The 25,354-nt window shown below is 40.6% G+C and overlaps 1 protein-coding gene across 1 annotated transcript in view; it reads right to left on the bottom strand.

Annotated features, from left to right (window-relative positions):
- The window catches only part of fat4 (FAT atypical cadherin 4), a 111,052-nt gene that overhangs the window by 48,922 nt on the left and 36,776 nt on the right, over positions 1-25,354 (bottom strand). Inside the window, exon 2 of the mRNA XM_072395189.1 lies at positions 4,115-4,246. Coding sequence (XP_072251290.1) covers positions 4,115-4,246 — 132 coding nt within the window. The remainder of the gene's footprint in view (positions 1-4,114; positions 4,247-25,354) is intronic.

The raw sequence follows: 25,354 nt of genomic DNA on the forward strand, positions 1-25,354 counted from the left end.
AGTGAGATGAAGCAAAGGTTTCAGTTACAGTTAAGCTAAAAGAGACTCTTTCAGCTTTGCCGGATGTCTGTGTGATGCTTTTTGATCCCACCAGAACAATGGAAAGCCTTATAAAGAGAGGTGTTGCATTAAGTTGTTTTCTATTGATACATTTACTGCCTTAGTAGATAATATGTATTTTAATTATTGTAACTATGCAATGATGCTGAAAGGTAAAGTTGGAGCTGGACTTAAGCAATGCATATTTTTATGGGAATAAAGCTGCTATTTCTAGAATAAAACAGGCCCCGGAGACTGTTTTTGTGCCTTTCAGCTAATTGTTTTAGTTTTTAACTGGAAGGGCACAGGAAAAGAACACCCAGTACTTTTTGGTTTCTTGCTTTGCACCATCTCAATGCCCATTTTTTCTGAAATTGGGCTCAGTAAAATTAGCGTATTTTTGATGAAAAACACCACCATGCACCCACTTTTAAAATGCTGGTCTTTCTTGCCCAAGCAGCCAGAAACCCAACATATAAAATGCATCAACCTAACTGGTTGATTATACATCAAATAGCATATATAGCAAACAGCATTTATAGCTATAGTTTGCACAGTCTCCAGGTGGTTTAAACTCAATCGATAGTGACACCTTTTTATATTTGTATACAGAAGATCACACATACAGAGGATGTTTGCATTAATCTTGACAGTAACTAAAAAGACTGAGGACCGATGGATATCATACATTCAAATGCATGTAATCTTTCATAGAAGCAGTCATGCACAGTGCTGGCGACCTGCCACACAAAGACTGAGTCATAAAATGATAAAAATATATGTACATTTGGTGAAGATTTTTTCGTATTTTGCTTATCTAATGTTAAAACAAGGTTTGACAGAGGATAAAATTCTGTCTCTCACAAAAACAAATTAAATATTCTCTTCTCTGCTGTCTTTGTATTTTATAGACTCAGCTTAAGCACAACCACTTTGAACATGAAGCCATTTGCCAAAAAGCTTTAGACAGAGTCAATATTGCCAGGCTAAGTTCATGACTTGTTCTTATCTCTTTTTTTGTGGCGTGTTTTTTCTTTCGTTCTTTTTTTTTAACAACAGATAAAATCTGTCTTCTTGACCTTGCCTCTCATTGCATTACCAGAGGCTCTGTCTGAGATCCAGGCCCAGTAAAAAAGGAGGGAGACGAGACTGAGCGAGGTTCTGCTCATCTAAGGACCCTGCTGTCATCAATCAGTGACTCAAGATCTGGCAATCCCATTAGCCACCTGCACCACAGTCCGGAAACCAACACCCATGGTTTGCCAATTAATTTTCTGATAGGGTTCAAAGGCAGAGCATGGAAGGTGGGAGAGCCCGAGCAGGCGGTCCATCCAGGCCACAGTCCAACTCATGGACATAACTATGCAAATGATGAAGGCAGGCAAGCAAAAATAGCTCTTCTTTTATTTTAATGCATTTAATTTGTCCCATCTCTTTCACTTTACGAGAATAACACAAGCTCTAAAGTTCTTGCATGCACACAAACACACAGCAACACTGCTCGGCCTCTTGACCTTGACACAAGCGTTTGACTGCTTTAAAGCCCTCTAAAGACATGGAGTGGGGGGTGGGTGGGGAGACTGCTGACCAATTAAGCAGCAGTGTTTCAGGGAGCAAAGCGTACCAGACTGGAGCAGAAGGAAACTCATTTAGCAGATGAGTGGTTTTTTGGGAGAACACAGCTCCTAGGAGAGGAAAGAGGTGCGAAGCAAAGAGCGCCGGTGGGGACAGCGAGCTTCCTGTATGTAACAGCACCAAGCAAGCAAGCCAATCATAATACAGACTCCTGGAAAACAAGCAGTGACAGCTTCAAGATAAAGCCTTTGAAAGTAAAAGATGGCTCAACCTGCTGCACTGCTGGTGTGTAGATCTGTGCCACAACTACAGAGATATCCCAGGCCTAAAGCCCACGTTACTGTTCAATTTGAGGCTGTGCTGACTTTCAGGAACCTCTACTGAAATGCCTATTGTTGCATTTTTCTTCATTTACAGTTTTTTTTCTACCTGGAACATATTTTCCACATTAGGTCAGAATTCTAATAAAACATTCCAACAGCAGAAAAAGCTGCATATTTCTTCTAGATGAGGTGAGAAACATTTTCAGAGAGGCCTAACTTCCATTAGACAAAAAAGCACAGTTTTTATAGGTTTTCTTTGAACCAAACTGCGATCCCATCCTACTTTTTTGGGGAGGAAATGGGTGTAGGGAAAAACGGATGCGTAGAACCAGCATTTTAATACCCTCACACATGAATCTCACATGTACCACTGTTAACTTGGATGGGATCATTATGATGTCTGAATTCAGCCCGTCAGCTGGCCAACAGCTTGCACTCTTGGCTACTCTGTAGTGGCTCACACATGTGGCTTTCTCAATAAGCTCGTTCCGTACGTTGATTGTCAGCGCAACTTAAGTTTCCTGCATAAGGATGTGGGCAAAGACTTGGCCAGCCTCATATCTGGCTCCAAATGAGAGCTGGAATGAAGTGCAGGCTTCTATTTAGCAATCTATTCATGGCAGTGTTGAAGTTTGAAGTAAACATCGCTAGAATTTGTAATTCCTAAAAAGGCTACTCTACACTCTCTTTAAGTGATTTCTATTCCTTTTGAATCCCTGCTTGGAAGCAAAATGTGACTTTTCTTAAACTCAAGTTCTTTAGTTCAATAATCCAATCAAGCCTTATGTGGATATGTGTGCCTGTGAAAGCGAATGTTTAATTTTCAACAAATCTTGACTGAAAGGTTTTGCATTATGGACCATCACAGATATGAGGAAAAAGTGATCAACTCCACATTTTAATTTCTCTACCACAAACTAAACCTTTCAAACTGTGAATTGTTTTAAAAAAGAACATAATCAAATACTGTCCTTAAACCCCCCGACTGAAAAGACTGACCTGCCGCCAGGTCTGACATTTACAGTTAACGTAGTACTCCGATAAAAGAGAAATGGCCAGAAGAGGGTCTTTGTATTATTTTTTTTTAACATTCATAGTGTAGAGAAGGGAGTGAACCAACAGCTGTGCAATAAAAACGTGTGGCCTCATGAGTTAACATTAAATCTGAGTCAATAAGCCTTCTTTCTAATCTCTCTCCTCTCTGGCTTGACTTTTTCCATTCATTTCAACTGTGTCCTTGGATGAGGGACCACAGACCTTTGAGATACAGGCAGGGCCTGCATTTCACTCACTGCAGGATTTAATGTCTGTACCCTGCCTAAAATGGCTAAAGATGGAGCCTTTAACTAATTGGGAATGATGCTGCTGATGTAATGTGAACTATGGGGACCATGGAGGGACTATGAGAACGGCAAGCAGAGAAATCAACTGCTGGCCGCTGTGTGACACCTGTGGTCTCCAAACATCTCAGATAACGTTAACATACATAAGAGGGGAAAAGAACAATTCTGTGCCTGTGTGTGTCTTTTTTTTTTGGGGGGGGGGGGGGGGGGGGGGGGGGGGGGGGGGGGGGCATGGAGACACACTGCTGTAAAGGGGTGATGTGTGTGCGCACATTTTGCTGTGAAAAAGAAGCGTGAGCAGAGATTGTGTTCTCCCAATCTGTCGTGGCCACTTTGTGTCACTGTGTTGTTCCAGGTGTATGGCCAAAGTTCAAGGGTTGAACTACTCACACTGCTCTCTAAAGCAGATTAATCACCCTTAATCTTATTTCTTTTGATTAATCCATTAGTTCTTGTGACATCTACTGATATCAGTGTAAAATAGCCATAGGCAATGTGTTCAACTCACTGAAACCCAAATGTACTTTTGCTTGATAAGTGAAAACCCTTCGTCATTTCTTTGTCATTGCTGATTGGGACTTTTCTGCCCTGAAAATGTGTAACTTCAATGTGAAAATGATCAATTTTAAAAGATGCTAAATACAGACTAAGCTTAATTTTTCAAAATGGTGACAGTTGCAATTGGCCTTAAAAAACAGAGGAACAAAAATCTGTAGCACATTTTTTTTAATGCAGATTATCATGATATCTTTTCTGAAAGCAGCTGAGTGGAAAACTGGCGCAATAAAGCATGAAACCCCTGTCAGACAGAATATAAACTCAGGGAGCCATTACCTCGTCTGCATCCGTGGCTGTTAGCTGCATTATCTTGAAGCCATCTCCGACATTCTCCTCAATGGTCACATCAAGAATATCATTAGGAAACACAGGCGGGTTGTCATTGACGTCCTGCAGCGTGATTTCCACCTGCAGAGGAAGAATAAACACCACAGTTTCCATCAAAGCTCCGCCACATGGCTATCTTCTACGTTTAGATCACTGTAAAGAAGGGACTGATGGTGGCTTCATGGAATTGAGTAGATGATGTTGCACTATCAAGGAAAATGTGTCTCTCTCTGACTCCAGAGATGTTCAAGATCAAAATAATGTTGTTTTTTTTAACTAGAAAGATTAAAAAGAGGCGACGGGATCCATACATTTGTTCACTTCATCAAAGCAATACTTATAATCTTTTGACATATGGTTTATTGTATTAACAACATTATGCAATTCAAATATATAAGTTTTGGAAAAAACAGATACACAATTTCCAAGAACTAGAAAACAGGTAAAAACTGTACTGGCCAAGACGTAGCTAAGTCTAACTTACTCTTGTTTTCCTATAGCTAAACCAGTTTTTATGCTCAAACAGCAATTAAGTTTTCAAATAACATAGTTTATAATTATAATAACTAGTTTTGCTAAGCTACTAGGCTATGGTTAGCTACTGGGAAGTTCTCTGGATTTAATGAGGTTAAGATGTGGCAAAATGATTGTATATGAATACATCAAATTAAACATCACTTAATTAAAACAAGTGAACGCTGAAGGAAGATAGGGGACCCACATTAAGGTAAAGGTAGCTGGGGAGACATCATGGCAACTTGCTAAGGTCAGCAAGTCAGAGCGCTTGCTTACCCAGCGTCTTTATTTAAGGTTAGGAATTTAAAAATAGTTATATATCATACATTCAAAGTTATTTAACCTCAAAGAGTAATATATATATATTAGATATATATATATATATCTAATATATATATATAGATAACGTATTTAATTAAGTGGATAAAAAAACTGAAAAAGGGACAATAACAAATGCATCTTCCTATAAGTAGTTGCAACAAGTTAATATCTTAAACTGGCTTACATATTGAGAGAGCTGCACTGGGGGTCCATGGCAGATTATATGCTGCACTGTCACTGGAGATCATGGAAATTGTACCATTTACAAAATGACTTGAGGCTCTTTTCCATAGAGACAAGCAGTGAGTGTAACAGTAGAGCAAACTAACTGCAGCTCAGGGAGTTTCACTTTCAAGTCTTTGAAACTAAAATAAACATATATTACAGTAAGACCACAGACCCCCCGTGTGGATAAACTTTGCCCCGTGTTACAAAAGACTTGCTCTGATAAGTTTAAATTAATTACAGATGAAGTAGTGGTAAAAGGAAAACCTGTGATTGGATCAATTGTTTGTATAAATCAGGCAACTTAAAGTAAATCAATATGACATTTAACACAAGACCATGTGGAGCCACACTTTGGGGTTCCCTAAGATTCTCTGACCACACAGATGCCCAACCACTGAAGCTACATAATTCTTTGTTTTGTCATGGTTTAGAATGGCTGTTGGCATTTAGACCAGGGGCGGTTCTAGGGGCGGGGCCACAGGGGCCCCAGCTGAAATCTGATTGGCCTGCTGAAGTGCCCCTGTCCGCTCACTCATCTGTCCTTTGTCCGAGAGCGACGATTAGACTATAGGTGGATGCAATTCCATGCCGAAACACTAGTGGCACTAATTAGCCAAATAGGAATGTCCAGCTTACAGAAGAAGATTTTAACGATCTCGAACAATGTTGGACAAATACTTGGTCTCTCTATGAATATTGTGGCCCCTTGATGGCCCCTTACTCAGAAAAATCCTTGATCTGCCACTGATTTAGACACCAGAAATCTGAATGCTATGGCATTTTGTAGGCAAAAGCCTGTCCCCAGCTTAACAGCAACAGTTTGGGGGAAATCTTTTCTACCTGTACCCATTGAAAATGCATGTCTATTAAGGAATGACTTACAAAGTTCGGTGTGGAAAAAGTGAACATTTTCCAACAACTTTAAGATCAACTATCAAACCATGAGCTGTCTCACATTCAAAAAAGCAGTGGACAACCTCACAAATATCTGACATGCCATCTAAATCAAATCCAAATAACTGTAAACACAACAGAAGCAAGAGAGCACAACTTAAAAGCATCAAAACTACTGTATTTCTGTACTTCCAGCAATCTATAGCTGGGCATTAAGAAAGCAGATCCACAAGGCGGGCTATCCAGTTCTCTGAGGGAAAGTAGAAACCTCGGAGACAGTGACAGGGAGACATTTATGGTTTCAGTTTGAAGCCTGGTGTATATTTCCACTCATATCCCAAAACTTACAACAGCTATCCCCTCCGCCTTATCCACTGACCCAAATATGCATTTCAAAGCCAGCAAACATGGCTCGCTTTGAATTATAACAGACATTTAGCTGCACATTCTCTGTTTATTGCCTCTATAAATATGGAAAAGCCGCGTCTAAATTCTCCAGTGATACGATCTTCATTAATGTTGACACGGATTATGTTAATTCATGTGTCAAGCATCACAAGATGTCTGCACCTACATACAGATAAAGCTACGGGTTTGTGAGATGAAACAGGAAATGGGAATTGAACAGTTGTTAAAAATCTACAATGGGTGCAGCTTTCTGAGACAACAACAGTTTCCCATTGGGCAATTATAGAGCAGACAATGAGCCTCAAGGCCATGTGACCGCTGAGGTGGAGGGTCAGACACAGCAGTGCTATTCATACACTACTTTTGACAGGAAAAGCAGTCTTCACATGTCCCACAAATCTGCTTCACAACTAACAGAAGCAGGAAACTCTGAATAACAGCTGCCACCGACTCCTTTTAGAAAAAGGTTCTCTCATTAAAGATGACCCAGAATCAAAGTGTTTGAGTGGTTGGCTGAAATTCTGTCACAGACTGGCAGAATAAAATATGCTTCTCCTGTTTCTACTGTTGTGACACCATAAGGGCAAGTCTGCGCAAGGTCACAATAACAACAAACCCCCTCACTGAAAACATATTCATCTCATCTGGCTCTGCTCTGATGAGGATGTGATCCATTTATTAAACCCACTCCGAGTTGGTGTCTGTCTGTCAGCATGAGCGGAGATAATTAAAGAACAAGACAAATTATGTCCCGGGCAGCAGCGATGCAGAAGTCGCATAAACAAGTCACAATGACAGCGGCTCTCGACTCAACTTGCGCCCAAGCTGAGGGACTGGAGCAAAGTCAACAAACAATGAATATTTATCTCCCGCCCTGTGTGTCCCCTTGATGTGTAAATAATGCAAGGCCCACTTCTGAAGAGTAGGCTAATTAGGGTAGATGTGCAGTTTTTAGAAATAATTACCCCTCATGCTTCCAGTTTGCATTAGCCAGGCTCCCACGGGACAGAAATATATCAAAGAGCTTTGGTGAAAAATTCATTGGAGGAAGAGGAAGCAAGGTCAAGAGGGGGGAGGTGGAGAGAGACAGGGAGAGAGGTTTTGTTCCCTCGACCTGTCTGCAGCTCAAAGCGGGCAGGCGGCGAACCCAGACGCCATGGCCCAGGCAGGTGAAACACATTAGTTTACAAGCTAAAAGATTGTGTTTCACGAACTACTGTTTCAAGTTGCAGGTGCTCCTAACTGGCTGCCAGGGCTTTATTATTTATGGGGAGGTATGAATGATTCACACGTCAAGTGGTTCCTGAGCGCTGTCGATTATGAGACGGTAAGTGATGGAAGGTATTTGTCCAAGAGGTTGAGACTCAACCGTGATAAATTCATATTGGTGCAAAATTCCCAAAGCTTGTATGATATATGCAGAAATGACAGGTGGGGTGATTTAGATGTCTGAGCTCCTGTTATGTAATCTAGTCTCTTTTCTTGCTCATAAAATTTAAATTTAAAGGGTCATTTTACTCAAATTACAAAAATACATAATTTTTCACCAACCTCTGAAGTACATAGCTGTGCAGATATTCTAATTTATTCATGCAGACGTTTGGGGAGATTTTCGGCTGTGTAGCTTAATAAATGGGGTGTATGAACTTTCAAAGTTGTTGAGCTCATTGTGTTAGAAAGTATACGTCAAATAATTCCACAACAGCTTGTCTCTTCAGTAAAACAAAAGTTCCTGTGTTCATATATTCAGATACCACACAGCCTACATTTTGGCAAATAAAAACCTTTAAATCATCATCATCATCCTCACATTTAGGATGATGACTTTTCATCAGTGTCTCTTTAAAAAGACTTTCCTGCAAAGGTTTAAGCAGAGAGCAGATATTAAAGCACAGTCTTAGAGTTCAAGTGCAACAGAATGTACTGGAATACATTTTCTATTCCACCACAGTGTTATTTCCACAGTGAGAAGAAAGCATAGTCCTGGTTGCAGCTGCATTTCTGAGAGACAGCCACACACTTTCTCACAGCTAAAAAGTAGAAGTGACATGCTTTTATATGTTTCCCACTTAAAAACATCCCATGCTTGCAGTTCTGCCAAGTCCACTGCAGACAGATGAGCAGACAGACAGGAAGAAAGTCACTCCAGGAGCAAGGCATCTATCATCTAAGCACAATTCCATTAAGGCTGCTCACATATTTTATCACTTACAGACTCAATTGTTTTCAATAAAAGGTGGAGAGCCTGATTAATTACGTGAACAATGGTTTGCATTACGGATGAGTAATACAGTGCATGCCTGCTCCACTGAACACCGACAACATTGGAAAATATTGTAACCTGTGAGTGCAACTGATGCAACAGTTGGCCTGTAAATGTTGAGATCATCTGAACATAAAAACTGGAGCAGGGTGCGTCTCATGTAGGAACCAACCATCTCAAAATGATTAAATGTCTCATTAGCTGCTGCTGACGACTTGGGGTCAAGGGTTGGGGGAAGCACCGACTTCCAGCGCTCATTATCCTTTGCCTCTGAGATTGACCGATTCCACTTTGCATCATCCATTTTTAATGTTGAACCTAATGTGTTAAAAACTGGGATCAAAGTGCAATCCCAAATACAACACTTAATGAAAGAGCCAGAGCCACAACTGTATGCTGTTAAAATAAATTACTCAGGCTTTTGGAAGAGTAGAAACAGTGAAATAGCACAAAGGAATGTTTGCAAAGCCATAAAAGATTAAAAAAGCCTTTGAATGGGCTGATTACAGCGACACATGATAAACAAATAACTAAAACTAATTCAATCTGAGGTACAATATGCTGTTTGTTTGCAATTACACGATGGTTATCTAAGGTTACATCGCTCTAATGCTTTAGCCAGGCCTTGTGTAATGTGAGGACGGCTCCTAGAGACTGAGAGGAGCTGCAGACTGGCACAGCTTGGGCTAGTTAGTGGAGTATTCCAACAGGAGCACAAAAATACAAAGGTTCCAGTTGCAGTGTTTCCTAAAAGGAGCAGAAGAGTCAGCACTGTGCCTTCTCATATTCAGACAGACAGGTTACATCCTTTCCAACTACTGGTTCTGAAACCTTTGAGGAACTGCACCTGTGAAGGTTAGTAAGGACATGCAAAATAATTCCCACAACTGATTCAACAAGGGATCACACTTCCATGAGTTTCTAACGAACTTCTTACCTACTGGAAAATGATCAATTTCCCACACTTGCACTATCTAAGGGCCACTGCACTGGATGAAGGAATCTGTCATCCTCACAACTTTGTAAATTGATAACTAACTGTGTAGAAAACAGCCCAGGCCTGTGCCTCCTTGCCTTAATCTGAAAACCGTACGGACTATCCACGCACATCTGATGAGTTCCATACTATGTAAGAGAAGTGTTGAAGCGGGACCTGGGTGATGGAAGGCCACATTCGACATAACTCATTTCCTTGAACTGTACAGACAAAGGCCATTATTATTTTGCTTCAACTTCACTTCCTTCTCTACCTCTCCTTGTGCTTGTTTCAAATGTTTAAACTGAACGTCATAGACTCTTGACTCCAGATTTATGGCGCTAAAGAACTCATAGGTTCCATAGGTCAAGGATACAGGTAAAAGCCATCTTGGCTCTGTGTTTTAACAACAAAATGAAACACAACGAAACAATTGCGACAAGGTCAAACCGATCTCTTCTGCATGGCTTCTTCAACACGTGTACAATCGCAACTGGCTGGATCTGTCAAACAAATGCCTGCAGGGTAATTCATCTTCCAACCGCAGTCATCAGGCTCAGCAAAGTGCATGCGCGCTCAGAGGAGACAGGAATTTGAGCGAGCTGGAGATGGGAAAGTGCCAGGGAAAAAAGCAGACAAAGCTGGAAGTCAGCCAAACCTCAACACACTGTGCAAGGGAGAAGTCAGGATACGATCATATCCCCCTCAAGTCCCCCCGAAATCTTCTGCAGGCCCGTGTCAGGAAAAAAAGAGCAAGTTATAGAAAGAGACAGACAAAACAAAACAAAACTAAACAAAAGAGGAGAGTCTGCAAACGATCACAAAGCACCTTGGCTTCATGCAACCAACAAGCGGGGAGAGAGGAGAGACTATGTTGGACAAGTGGTTTTAATAAAGGGGATCACTCTCCTCTCTGTGGACCACTTCACCAACTGTTAAAAGATTGTTTGTCTACAGCAGGCCCCCTCAAGCCCCCCTGCCAAACGAGGTTCCCTCTGAGCATTCCTGGTAGGATATATAATCCAACAGAATGAATAACCTACCAGGTCATGTGGGCCAAGATATTGTTTCATAGAGACTCTGGGCCCATTTTTGCACACAGTAGAGTGGAAACAAATCATAACACACTGCAATTTTTAATACTCCTGTATCCGGCCATGAATTGTGCAAACTGAGGTTCTTCTTCACTATGAACAGACATTACTCTTTCCTTATAGTTCTTACCTGCGAGAGTTGGATGGAAAGTTTAATTAGACCTTGTGCAAGATCAGAGTAGCTCTAATGCGGGCAAGGCAAGATTTAGCTCTCCTTGAAGCTGGAGCGTAATTCAAAGCCATCATTCAAATTACCATAGCCTATTAGATGCAGCACGTTCTGTATCCATGCACCGAAAGGTTAGAAGAACATCAAAACGAGTATTTTCTCCTTCTTGTGAGATGAAAGCTAAAAAACAAAATAATTAGCCTATTTGTGAGAACTATGCTTTGAAGATGGAAGGAAAGAAATGTATTTTCTCTTTATCAGTTGTCTGTCTTTTTTAAGGGCTTCTTAAAAATGGAAGGAGACCGTAACTGCAGTCTGCCGCCTCACTCTGTGTTGGTGCCACTGATTCTGCCCGAGTCTACGGCCTTATCACTCGGCTCTCCAAACAATTACCGACAATTACAGCATTCAAACCACACAGACCGTGGAAAGGAGAGAATCAGAGAAACAAAGCTTATGGTAATTGGTCAGAAAATCTGTGATTCTTTTTTTAACCATTTCTTAAGAAAAAGAAAAAGTCAAAATAAGTCGTTGAGTACATCTGCTCAGAAATATTACATGTCTATAGAATACACTGCATTTCATGACGGGAATAAAGCGCTTCTTATTGTCATGGCCGCAGTTAGCGCTGACTTAGCAGAGAAATATTTTACATTCAACATAAGATAAGCACACATTCAGTTTTGAGATAATAATAAACTTGATGACAGCATGTTTTTATAAAGGATTAGAGGTTTGCAGCCTGTGGACAAGCATGTAACCTTTCAACTAATGTATAAGAAAAGAAAATCCCCATAATTGGAGAAACAAGCTTCATGTTTCATGCTGTCGTAGAGTGCATCTGTACAGCCTAAACTCCTATAATGAAGTCAGTGCCACTTGGACCACTTTCGACATAAAAACAGAGCTTGAAGGTTAATATTTAAAAAATTTATTACAGTGAAAGAAGCAATTTTTCTCCAGAAGCAAATGTACTTTTGATATATTGCTATGCTTCACAGCTACATCCTACTTAATGGAGTATTAATGAAATTTGGAATAAGTACGTGCTTAAATAAAACTGATAATGTCCCAAAGGTAATATTATTGCTTCCTCCAAAACACATTTGTGTGATATGTCTGGAACCACCTTCATAAATATTTATATTGTATATATATCACAGTGGGAGATTGTTCCACACAACCCAGTTTGCAAGGTTAGACTTTAAATCAGTGGGATTTTAAATGATAAATGCTTGATCATATATTGTGATACACGTAACAGATCAGGCACTAAAGCCAACTATGGTTTCCAAGACTTTAAAGACTATCATTGTCTCAGTTGCATAGTTGTAGGGAAAATGATAAATGCCTGCGAAAAAAATGCATCCGTTATGGACGTCTCATTGGATTTTACCTAAAATCCAGGAAAAGTTAATACTGTAACCTCGGTAAAACAATTAGCTTGCACTGTAATCATCAGTTCGTTAGACTGCTATGGTTGGTAGTTAACAAAAGGAAATGTTGTTCCCAGGTTTTGCATTTACCTGTTAAGGTTTTGAGGTGTACCCCTCTTAACTTAAAGTGAATATGTGCCTTTTACAGGTTTTTATTGTGTGCGTTACACTATAATTAGAACAGAATGCTTGTCACAAAAGGTTTCCAATCATGTTACAAAGTGCAGATTGTGATTGACGAGGATCTAATAAAAAAAGTTGCATGCAGAGTTAAAAAGATATATACTTAATTTTAACATGAGCAAGTGGAGCTGTTAAGAATAGGACACATATGTCCATATGAGGGATGGTGTAGCAACAAGCTTTAATCCAAAACAGGACTTGGATTGTTGTGTGAAAAGCCCCAGGCACCCCCTGCAGCTCCTGTTTATGTGAAAACCCCCTGAAAACATTAGCACAGAGCAGCAACAGGGTGGGGGTGGGTAGGGTGTATATGCTTGGTTTGTGTCTGTGTGTGTGTGTGATTGGGGGGATGCAGTTGTCAAACTTGGAGCTGACCTATGCTCCTGGCGGAACCCGACTGCCACCCAAGGCTCCGCTGATACAATTAAAGATAACACAGTAGCTGAAGTGATTATTTGGAACAATGAACAAACCAAAACAACTGCGGTTTGTTGCTTTTATATCAAATCAAAAAATTCTGAGCTGATGCTGCAGCTTAATGGCCATTTACAATGTAGAACGATGCAAATCAAAACGCTTTTGATGTGCAGCACATGCTTTCCAGTGTTATTAGGAGTTAGATAAGGTACAGAGATGTAGATACCACTTTCGTGTCTGTGTTAAATATGGAGCTACTGTACAGCTGGGAAGCGGTTAGCAGAGCTGACCATAAAATGGAAAAACAAACTGATATGTAAAACAGCAATTTGTGGTTTCACTGCGAGTTATGTGCTGTAACTGATACAAGCACCAGTTTATACTGTTGATCTGACTGCTGTTTGCTTTGAAACATTGACCAACAACTTAACTATTTAAAGACAATCTGTTGATTTGTGTCAGAAAGTACATACTTTAAAGAAAGCAGAGTGAGCTATACTTTAAAGTGAGCTGTCTCCACCTGCCCAACATCTTCATGCTAAGGCACAGTAACTGTTTCCAGGTTGTGGCTGTGCAAAGACATGAGCGTTGTAGTGATTTTATTATCTAACTCTCAACAAACAGAATGATCACATAGTGAGCACTGTGAGACAGCTGCTGCTTCTGTAAGCCCATTGTTTTGGTTGTATGGCTTATTTTAGGCTGATTCATGGTTCCTCTGTGCACTGTTCAAAGTTTGCATGGGTCTGTGCCATAATACATTCACGTGGTTCCACACATGTGTGCAAACAGTAATAATGCAGGAAAGGAGAGAAACTAACAAGGTGAAGCATCACCAATATTATCAGATGCTTGCCAAAATGATTAAGAAAGCTTGGTGCCGCATTTTGTGACCCCATATCAAAGACTAACCTGCAGGAACTCTGTGGATGCGTGTGGAAGGCTGACTGTGACTGTGTCACAAGATGTCTGCAGCAAAGTGTAGCAGGGATTGAGTTGTAAATCCAACACTTTGTATAACTACAGTTCTACTGTATGAGGAGATGTGTTGCCCTGACATGCACCATTGCAGCACATTTAACAACCACAACATTTAGAACCAGACCCTACGACAGATTGGGAAATGTACACAATGGACCACAGTGTAAACAGTTTTACAATAAAGGCTAAAAAACTGGAGAATTTCCCAATATAGTATCATGTTGTCATCATGTTGACGTCCTATTTCTCTAGACATGATGATGTCCAGTGCTTATGTGTAGTTTGTGTTCAGTTGGCTCAAAAATCAAGAGGGAAGGTGTGGAGGTTGAACATGCTGATGCACGGTTCTTTGAGAACCAGCGGTCCCTTCGAGCAGGAGATCACTGGTTCAAAACCCATCCTGCAAAATGTTTTCAACAGTCACATTTCCATCATGTCCCTTGAACGCTGCCCAACAACAACTACGGCGTTTGGATATGTCTCCATCTCACAGTTAACAGCCGTGGATCGTGACACAACAACACGTCTTACAAAAGGATGAAAAGTATGTGTTCGACTATTTCCATGTAAGACTGGACTGACATACACATACCTGACAGACATCCAAATATAACTAAATTCTGTTCACCAAACAAGCATCCACATTGTTCAGTGAATCTGTCTGCAGACATTGGCTGCACACCAGTGTCTGCAGAGGGGACAAAATTTATATCATGCATGTGTCTTTGTTGACACCTGATGCAGAAAGTATGAATATTCCTTGGCTCTGTGATTTGGCATCATAAGCAACCCAAGCAGATAGTGTTTTTTAATCCAAGAAAAGTACAGATAAACAGCATGCACAAACACATTAACGGTAACTTTAAGGCAGTGTAACAGTCTGCTGCCTTGGTCCAACTTATTCTGTCCTTATTAATCACATCAGGTAATGTCTTTTTAAAATAGTGATTATGGTGCTCACTGTATTATAGCTGTTTCACACCACATGATTCAACAGCCAAGAAATACCTTATTCCGTTTTCATTCATCATTATGAAATATCTTGCCTCTCTTGGCTTACTATACATCTGCCGTGGTCATTTACTCCTCAGCAGGAAACAGTTTGGCGAGAAAACCCGATCTGGAGACATTCTAAGGGGCAAAAGGAAAAAAAATGATGGAGAAATGTTGATGAATTTAACATGAGGTGGCGTAAAAAAAGACTTCTGCCAAATAACTTGACAATGAGGGACAGTTTCCCCCCGCTGAGGCCATTCATGGAAACAGACTGGAGGGCCTTGAGATAGATCTGGCTCTCTTTTCACTTTCTCATACACACAGATACACATGGGTGAAAACGCAAACTGTGCACCAATCACATGGTAGGCGATGACATGCTCATTCATACATGTGTGATGGTGAAGGCACCCTTCCCCCTTTCTACCGCACACATACTTCCACAAGTACTTCCACACTACAAGGAGGTCTTACAAGGCTTCACATGTTTAACTTTGTCTTATTATCATGAAGATGAGCCTTTTAGAAGTACCATCCATCTTAATTAACAAGCCATTTGTATGCACTTCAGCCCCTAGGACAAAAGGCATGGGAAGAAATTCTGTGGCCAAAGACAAATTCTAGGGCTCGAAGACATCGTTAGTGGATTATAAAAACAGGGAAACGTCAACAGTCTTCCCATGTTGCCTGCATATTTCATTATCTCCCACTGTTCATGGCAATTCCCAGTTTTATCCTTTTGGGTTTTTACAGATGTGAGCCAAAAAAACTTTCTACATGGAGCAAGAGCCTCGCTTCTCATTCCTTTAAAGTTCAACATAATTTGAGGCACCCTCTTCTTGATTTAGTGCCCGGCCTGAACATCAATGCCTCGCTGTCTGTAAAGCAAAAGCGACTGACGTATAGCGTGTCGCTCTGTGGCTCCTGAAATGAGTGAATGTAATTTCTGCCTTCAGATGTGAAGCATGAACAAACAAATGTCAGCCTCGATATAATATGTTTTCTCTCACCACTCCTGTAGCTAAATGACTCTCAAAAAGAAGAGCTGTTGAAAGATCACTATTTTAAAGTGGACGTGTTTTAGCAGATGTCTGGCTCTCCAAATGGTCACTTCTGTGGGTGGTGTGTGCGTTTCTGTTGTGCATGGGGGGCTTCCCATAGGGCCTGTGTCTGCAAAACAAAAAGGAAATGTTTCAGAAACAGCCCTAAGGGTAATTCGCCCTCACAGCCATTGCTTTTCTTCTTTTCTTTTTCTTTCTTTTTGTCTGGCGGCACGCTTGAACGCAGCCGAATAGCCGAGAGACAATTCGTCTCAATTCTGCCTTCAGGAAACCTACAGAGACTATTAATTGTCAACTCATAAAGGCTCCATAGACACCCCATGAGAGAGGAAGCAGCTAATACTCTAAGACTTTTTTTCTCACTCTCCTCCCTCCTTTCTCTTGGTATCAGCTACCATCCATAACACCTTTAGGTTTTCTCCGGGGTTTAGAGGGTCAGCGCACGAGGTCAGAAGGTGATGATTTATTCCTCCAAGCAGTTGCATTGTGGGAGCGCTTTGGTTACAATGGGGTCAAAACCGCAGTTTAGTACAAGGGTGTCATTTGTTAGTTGACCTTTCCTACAGGTCTGACATGTATATTGTGGATGAGGAGCAGGGAAGAGGAGAGGAAACCGATGGCTTCTGGTCTTCATTTCTATCATTTGTTGCTTCGAATAAATCCTCCAGACTCGTACCCCCAAAGGAGAGACAGACTTACCAGACAACAGGACTTGTGGGTATTTAGGAATTTGAAAGAAATATTCAGACAACAAAAGAACTTTGCCGTCCTTCTACTCTTTAAACATGGGAAATTAAACAAAAGACTCCAAAAGTCCCAAAAAAATTGGTGTTTACTAGTGAAGAAATTGTTTAGTCTTGCGACAAAAGCAACAGCAAAAAAAAATAAAACATCAAAAGTCCTCATTGATATCTGTGGCAAACGACATGGAGATGAAACACAAGATATACAACGTGTCCAAAACTCACTCCACACCTAGGGAAACACAAAAACTCAGACCTAAGACAGGCCGTTCTAATTCAACATTTATACAGCATTTTAAACAATGTGCCTTGGGAAAAGCAGATCATGTTCAGAACCAACATCTTTGTGAGATATGTTTAGACTGAGCGGCTTTGGATAACACAAATACTCATGAAGCAAGACTGTATCCAGAGCATGTGAAATGTTTGGAAATCAGATGTACTTTTCTTTGCTAACTGTTTGGGACAGCTTTAATGGCGTGTCAATGAAAAGTCGCTGTTACAAAGACAATGTTTACCCACAAACTGTCAGAACTATTTTAATAACTTTTTGCGGATTTGTGAAAAAAAAACAAAATAACGCAAAATATCAAAATATATATGTTTGATGGTTGTATGTCATCCAGACTGGAGGTAAAAATATAAGATCTTCTATCGTCTTAGCCGGACGAAGTCTGGTCTCCGTCAGTCAGTGCAGAGAAGAGGATTTAAGAAGGCCTGCGCCAAGGTAAGAGGGCTTACAGTGTCACATATGATCTAGTCACCGACAGGAACAGTCACCACCTCCACCTCCATTTGTCCAATTCCCACCCCCCCAATAGTTGTGGCTCGGCATGCCTGGATGAAATCAACCACTTGGCATGATGCGGCAGAGAGTAAAGGGAGGCTTAGAGAGTGGAAAAAGGGAAAGAGGGCAGCAAGTTAGAGAGCAGTGAGGCTCTAAGGTTACTCAGGCCCTTTTATCACCTTCTCTGCTGCTTTTTTTCTTTCCATTTTCAGCTCTTCTTCTCTACTTCTTTTCTCCTGAACTCCCCTCCATATTCTTGCTGGTTTTGTTCCACAGTGTCCTCAAGTGTTACACAGGTGATCAGCCAGTACGCTTAATCTCAATGCGGAAATTTGGTTGTAACCTTGTGCTTCCAGTGTAGCAAATGAGGTTACTATGGCATACTTTAAAATGGCCTCCCTTCCTTCAGAACAAGTGTAATCCTCCTGGCCTGGGTTTACACTTATGACTGCCTCCTCATTATCCTGCTCAAACAGGAAATAGACTATATCAAGTCAAAAATACCTCTTCTTGTGACCTTTAACCAGCCACTTTACCATTTAGTCCATCTGATAAGGGCAGGCTGAATGAGAAACACAGCTATTCTCAAGCAAGATAACTCAAACATCAGCTTTGATTATGTTTATAGGGTTAAATCAAGCAGTTTATACTAAAACTTTCATTTACTGTGGGACCGTTTTACTTTTAGCTGCATACACCTTGTTTTATCTAACAACTGAGAGCAGAACACTTATGAACCTTGACCCAGAGCAGGGAATAAACCTCATAAGCCTACATTATGGATGAGTAATACTGTGTTTACATTTAAGACCTGGGTGATGAATTAGATGTTGATTTATGAATAATTTAATTGTGAAAGAACTTGTAAATAAAGCATAGAAATATAATATCAATAGCATTCCACAGCATGCACTGACATGCACATCACTCAAGCTGCTCCCCGTCTTAGTCTTAATTCTTGTTTCTATTTTTCCACTGCATGCTAGAGCTTCCCATTCATTTGAGAATCTTCTGACATGTATATCAGGTTTCAGGTAAATCAAGCTCTTGGACACAACAGTTTGTTCCTACCTGTTTAAGCAATAGCCCAAAGGTTATGAAAATTAACATTTATAACAAAAATCACTGTACTGTATGGCTCCAGTCTGTGAAATTTAGTCCAGCAGACTGTCACACAGTGAGGGGTTTATTTTCTATTCGGGTGATATAGCTTCCATCTGACACGAAGCTCGGTACATCAGTGGACCATTAAATTCTCATCTTTCCTCCCGGGGAGAGGTTTTGCTGAGCCGACATTCAAGCAGTGCGCTTCACATTTTCACAGCTATACACATTCACACCCAAGCAGTATCCACTCCAAGCACAGCCACGTCCTGCTGGCAAACAGGAACCTTTATTCAAGCAGTTGGGACTCGAATGAGTGGTTAACTACCTTCCTCAAGGGCACCTAAATGTTATCTACTGAAGAGGTGCTTTTTATTCAGTTCTTTCTCTTCAGGACACAGCTTGTTTCTCAAGTTGTTGTAGCTGTTTACAGCGGTTCCACACTTGCACATGTAGCTCGCTGGAAACTTGAATGGCTTAAAGGGATACCAAACTCTAGCCAAAACACAACTGAAAATGTAAAAATAAAGACATTTTATAGCCCACTCAAAGAAGGATGATAGTGGAATAAAAGCGAACATAACTTGCCTGAACATGGATAGCTAACAAGCTTGTTGAGATGGTTAAAAAGCTATATTTCCTTCCAAAGTTGTCCTATTATTGGTTTAGTCAAACCACACCTCTCAGTATACTATCTTCTGTCTATCTATAAAACTTTTGTATGGGTATAACAAACTATACTTCTAAAGAATGTTTTCATATATACAAGCTCAGTAGCTGCTCTATCTCCACATTGTTTAGGAATATCTCTGCATAGCATGGTTGCCCGAAAACCTGGCAGGCCAGAAAAATCGCTCTCGGCCAGATGGTTTGGCCAGAGACCCGAGGTTTAGATTCCCACGAAGGAAACATTGTGCTTGGAGCTTTTTCAGTTTCGCCTCAACCTCCCTGCGGCACTCTGTAATGCCACAATTCAAACTCACTGGGCTGCGTGATGTTTAATTGAACCACAAGCTGTTAATCCAGGGAAAGAAAATCAACTAATCCAGATTAGGGTCAGCCAGACGGGGAATGGAATTGTCAAATGCACTCCCCGGCCTGCTGGGCACCTTTAGAGATCGGGCTCATTACTTGAAAGCCAAACACGCTCACGTGAAACAAACACCAAATGCACTGGAGGGTTTTTGTCGCTCCGTGAGAAGATTCTGACATAATCTCACACCGGTGACTGCCGATTTGTTTATTTTCTGCCAAACCTTAGGATCCAAACCAGGAAAGGATCTGTGTGAGAAATGTGTGACTGGACTGATCCATGAATGGAATTTTAACAAGAGAGCTGTTAGGTGTGAGAGGCGAACAGACTGAGGGTTATTTGATAGCATTAGCAGATGCAGTTGACACGCCTATCGGTTTCATTGCTAAAACACTGTATCTAATTCTCCTTCTCCTTATCTTTTGCCTCCAGACAAACACATTTTCTCACCCAGTCACTTTAAAAGCATTTCACCGTGACTTTCCTATCTTCATTCACAGGATAACGATGGAGGCAACAACTCATCTTTATGACGAGTAATATTCTTAAATAGTTCCCCGTTACTCTGGTAACACTCACACTTTTGGTGAATATTGCAAGATTATGTCAATTCTGTTCATAACATTAATGAAACAGCAGGACATGTGGTCAGGCACTGCATTCAGTCAATACACAAAGTGTAAGAAAGTACATCAGAAGTGAAGGTTTTAATACAACTAGACCGTTACATTTTTTCTTTTTCTGATTCAAAAATACATACGTGCAAAACAATTGGGCACTTTAGATGATTTAACCCATCTGAAAGCCAAAGTCTCAGAAACTTGTTAGCGTACTGTGGCACCTCATTCATGATCAGATTGCATCACCTGATCTTCCTTTTAGGACAGATCAGATGATGCAAATTTCAAGCTTTATAAAAACTAAGTCCTCAAATCTTAACCCAGCAATCGGAGGTCATGGGCTCCTCTAAGCAGCTTGTTGTCACAAAGAAGAAGTCTGTTAAATCAAAGAAAAGTTTGTAATGTAATTAAGAAATGAAAATTGAAAGAGAAGATAGAGGTCAAGTTAAGGTCTGGAAGGCAATCAAAATTCAGTTAGCCACCTGCACAACTATAACTTAAATGAACAAACAAAAGTATGTTGAAATGAAGTCCAGTGGAATGATGAAGGTTGCATTTTTCTTTTTGAGAGAAGCAAGCAAACATGTGTTTGGAGGAAAGAATCGTAAAGAATATAAGAAAAAAAAGCACCCCTGTAACTGTTAAGTTGCCTTGTGTGGCAGCCAGACGAAGGAGCAATGTCTCACAAGCAGAGCAAATGTATGTATTCAACAACAAGCAAATTCTGGAAGCAAATATCAGCTTCTGTAAAAAGGAGTATGACTTTAACAAAAGCATGAAAACTCTTAACACACTTCCCCAACTTTTAGCATCAAATATACAGTATGTGAGCTGACCTCAGAAGCAGTATGTACTAGAGGGCCTTTTGTTGGAAGAATGAGTGAAATCCCCCTAAACAAGAACAGAAAGACTCTTAGTTGCAACATGAAGCGTTTACAGGCAATGCTACTTGCCAAAGGAAGTGTTACAAAGTCATGACCATCCAAATGTTTGCTTCATGGCCTTTTTGTCATTTTGGAATAGTAAAAGCTGAAAAAAATAAAATAGGTAATTTTGCTTGAAATATTTAATAGAATGCGTCACTGTTATGCTTTTTGGATGTCACCTAATCTTTTATTCATGAAGCTATTCCCAAGAAACATATTTGAACTGGGATTGCCAAACTTTTTTAAACCACTGTATCCTTAACAAGAGGAAAACAAAACCTCAAATTATTTAACACTTTACGGCATGCCTGCCTCATACAAACGGCTGGTATGTCGGGGAACCTATATATTCAGTGATCTAGGGACAACAATTTATCTGCTTCATGAAATTGACAATCTACCTAAGCCACAGACATTGGGACATTCTCCCTTATAATTGTAAACAGCTGGCAACAGTACGATATTTCTATGTGGAATGCTTGATAAATGGTAGTGTTGATGTAAAAGCACCTAAGAGTTAGAGCCGCATTGTGTCACCCTGTAAGTACGGTCCATTGTAACACAGTGATTACAATATATCATGCACACTGGGGGGTTCATAAAGCTCTCATGGCACCATAAGGTGCCTCGGATTAATCTATCAAAGAATGACAAACACCACACAAGTGTTGTATTTTACATTCTGCGGCCATTACTGCATACCAGAGGGGACCAAGCAGGAGAGGAAAATAAGTATGTGGAGGTAAATCCACATTAACATGGTGACACAGAGTCAACGTTCACCAAATGTATCGGCCTTAAAATGTGAATTTACTGCTCCCTCAAGTCACTGGATGTGGTGCACTTTTGGTAATTTAAGCAACGCTGTTCTGAATTATACGCCGTAACAGCACATTCCAAGAAATTAAGTCTTGAAAACAAGCTAAAACTATTTAAAAGAAAACATTTGCTTACATATCTCTCCAAGAAAATACTTTTAGGGCCTCTGGAGATATCAACAGAAGGGACTATTGCGTGATAATTTACAGTTAAGGACAGTCAAATGGTGTTGTCGGTGCAGCCATATAACAATAATGCAGTCCATCCTGTATCCAGTAAGGCACCTTGTGTGATTTCAGGTGGGTCTGGACACCAACATTTATCTACAAAGTCTATTTTTTTTCCCCCTGAAGTGGCAGCAAGAAGGCAAAAGGGACCCAAATTGGACTAGGCAGCTGTGTTTGGAAAAGGAAACTATTTCTCAAAACCCAGGAGTGATATATGCTAACCATAACTCTGCATACGTGGTCTCATCTGTAATCTTTCTCCTCTGCAACTGTTCTAAAAGATCCATCAAGATACGCAGCACTCTGAGGCCACCGCAATTAGTGCATCAACAGCTGGGGAGGCCATTAGACACTCCTGGGTGTTTGCTTCATCCACTCTGTTTAGAGAGGGCTGACCAGCGTGGACAAATACGAGGCACTAATGAATGCTGTCTGTCACTGTGAGTGGGGAGAGCCTGGGTGGTGAAGTGGAGAACATTTTTAAGGGCAACAAAGTGAAACCGGGGGCAAAAATGGCAAGAACGGAGGGGAGAAGTGGCGTCAAACAAACTGTGGAGAGTAGTTAGGAAAATGTTGTTAAGATGTGATTTTTGCAGATGTTCGTTATATTTTGGCCAAGGTTAAGAAAATAAGTCATATTGCAGTTTTGCCGTTTGTCTTTGGAGAATAGCTCATTGGCTCAAGCCTCGACTATGAGCCATATGAGGCCATTGTAACATATGCAGGGCAATTAAACCCAAATGTGGACGTAATGCTTGCCGAATGAACGCAGTCCACCTTGTGAGCTTCCAAGCTCAGTCTGGAAAATTTATGATAAAAGGGGTCAGTTACTGTCTGAGTCTTGCTGCTCGCATCCCCTCACAGCCCAATTATCTGCCTGAACGGCAGATTCCCATAACTGACACTGACTCACCATCATGCAGAGTACAGGTATATTGGTACAGAATCCAAGACAGCGAAGATGGAGGAACTGTGGGAGTCTGAGAACTGTCCACCTTATCTTAAAGAATTAAGATAACCCTGAAGTGAATCATTCAACATGCTCTAAGCTGCAGCTGACGTACTCTGCAATATCTCACCTACACTCACACACTAGCATGCGAGTGCATAAAAACAAACATAGATTAGAGATGCCATTTATCCTCCATAAGTCAAACGGAGGGAATGTATGGAGGATAAGGCCTTTACCCCAAATACCCTAAATGTGATAAATCTGCTTTTAAGAGATACTGAAAGAGCTGAGATAAAGACAGAGTGTTTGTACCACGCTGCCATGGCTTCCAGAAGAGTGACAGTGGTTATGTTTTTACCCCATCTTGGGCAGGGTTCAACAAGGGTTGTAAATGTAATCTATCCAAAAAGGAGTGCACTCCTCTTTGCAACAGACTCTCTTCAGTGTTGTTACTGGCAAACGCCCTGCAGCTGGCAGTCCAAGAGAGTAATGCTATTTTCTGTTGAACACGCTTTCTATCCTTTTTTTCCTGCTTGGGCTCTCTTCTCATCTATTCTTGAAATGTTATACAGCGAATATGTTGATTCTTTGGTCAAGTGTGGGCATGAAATCGAAGGCCTGTAATCAGTTTTCCAAACCTCTCCGCCTTCACTCGGCCAGGCTGTTTATTTCTATCTTGATGACATTGTCCAAGGTTGGTTGATGCTTAAGCATGAAACATTGAACTCTGAAACCCACACTGTTATTTGGTTAAAAACTTTATCAGGAGAGGACGGTTCGGCTTTTTGTTGAAATCTAAAACAAAGTAAAAAATTCCAAAGTAGATTATGAAAAACTCCTCTGATGGTGATCAGGATCCAGAGAATGGGGATGACAAATTTAGAGTCCAACGTCTTAGTCATTTTCCATGCATTCCACAAGTGTAACACAGGGTTATCTGTGCTGCACAACATGCTGCCCATAACGTATGACTTGAAAAGAAATGGAATAATGAAACCACTATTGACACTAATTAAATGTTTTCCAGGATGTATTTTCAGAGGATAAACAGAGCTGAGCCAAATTTAGCTAAATGCCAGCACAATGTTAACTGAAATGAGCTATATAGGCAAGGCAAGTTTATTTCAACAACAAGGTGATTTAAATTGCTTAACCGAGACATTAAAACAGTAGAGATAGAAAGCATGATTTGAAATTTGAACAAAAAAAGAAAGAAAGAATTTAGAATAATAGATTAAATCAGAGCAATAAAGATAAGATTGAATAAAAATGTAAAATATTATTACGTTTTGAAACTTTATTCAAATGCAGCTGAGAATAGATGTATCTTCATCCTGGAGTGTTTCAGCTGATCTGAGACTTTCTGGGAGTTGGTTCCAGACATGTGGAGCATAGAAGCTGAATGCAGTTTCTCCATGTCTGGTTCTGACTCTGGGAACTGATAAAAAACCAGACCCAGATTACCTGAGGGGTCTGGAAGGTTCTTACTGGGTCAGGGGGTCACTGATGTATTTTGGTCCTAGACCATTCAGAGCTTTATAGACCAGCATCAGAACTTTATAGTTTATCCTCTGATGGACAGGCCGCCAGTGTAAAGACCTCAGAGCTGGACTGATGTGCTGGTCCACTTTTTTGGTCTTAGTGAGGACTCGAGCAGCTGAGTTCTGAATGAGCTGCAGTTGTTTAACTGACTTTTTAGGTAGTCCTATAAAGATGCTGTTACAATAATCAAACCTACTAAAGATGAATGGATGGACTAGTTTTTACAGGTCCAAGATATATTCTTAAGGTGATAGTAGGCTGACTTTGTTATTGCCTTAATGTGTTTTTCCAAATTTAGGTCTGAGTCCATCACTACACCCAGATACACCCGCAGTAATTTACTGACATTTGTACAATTTTAATGAGCTTGAAAGACAATATTTGGTATGACCACTTTTATCCTTCAACACAGCCTGAACCCCTTTAGACAAGCTTTCTTGCAATTTCTTTAAATCACTGGAATGGGACGGAAAATTAGTGAAAAAGCAGCTAT

This window comes from Leuresthes tenuis, unplaced genomic scaffold (assembly GCF_036924035.1).
Source record: "Leuresthes tenuis unplaced genomic scaffold, fLeuTen1.0.hap1 SCAF_11, whole genome shotgun sequence".
Lineage (NCBI taxonomy): Eukaryota > Metazoa > Chordata > Actinopteri > Atheriniformes > Atherinopsidae > Leuresthes > Leuresthes tenuis.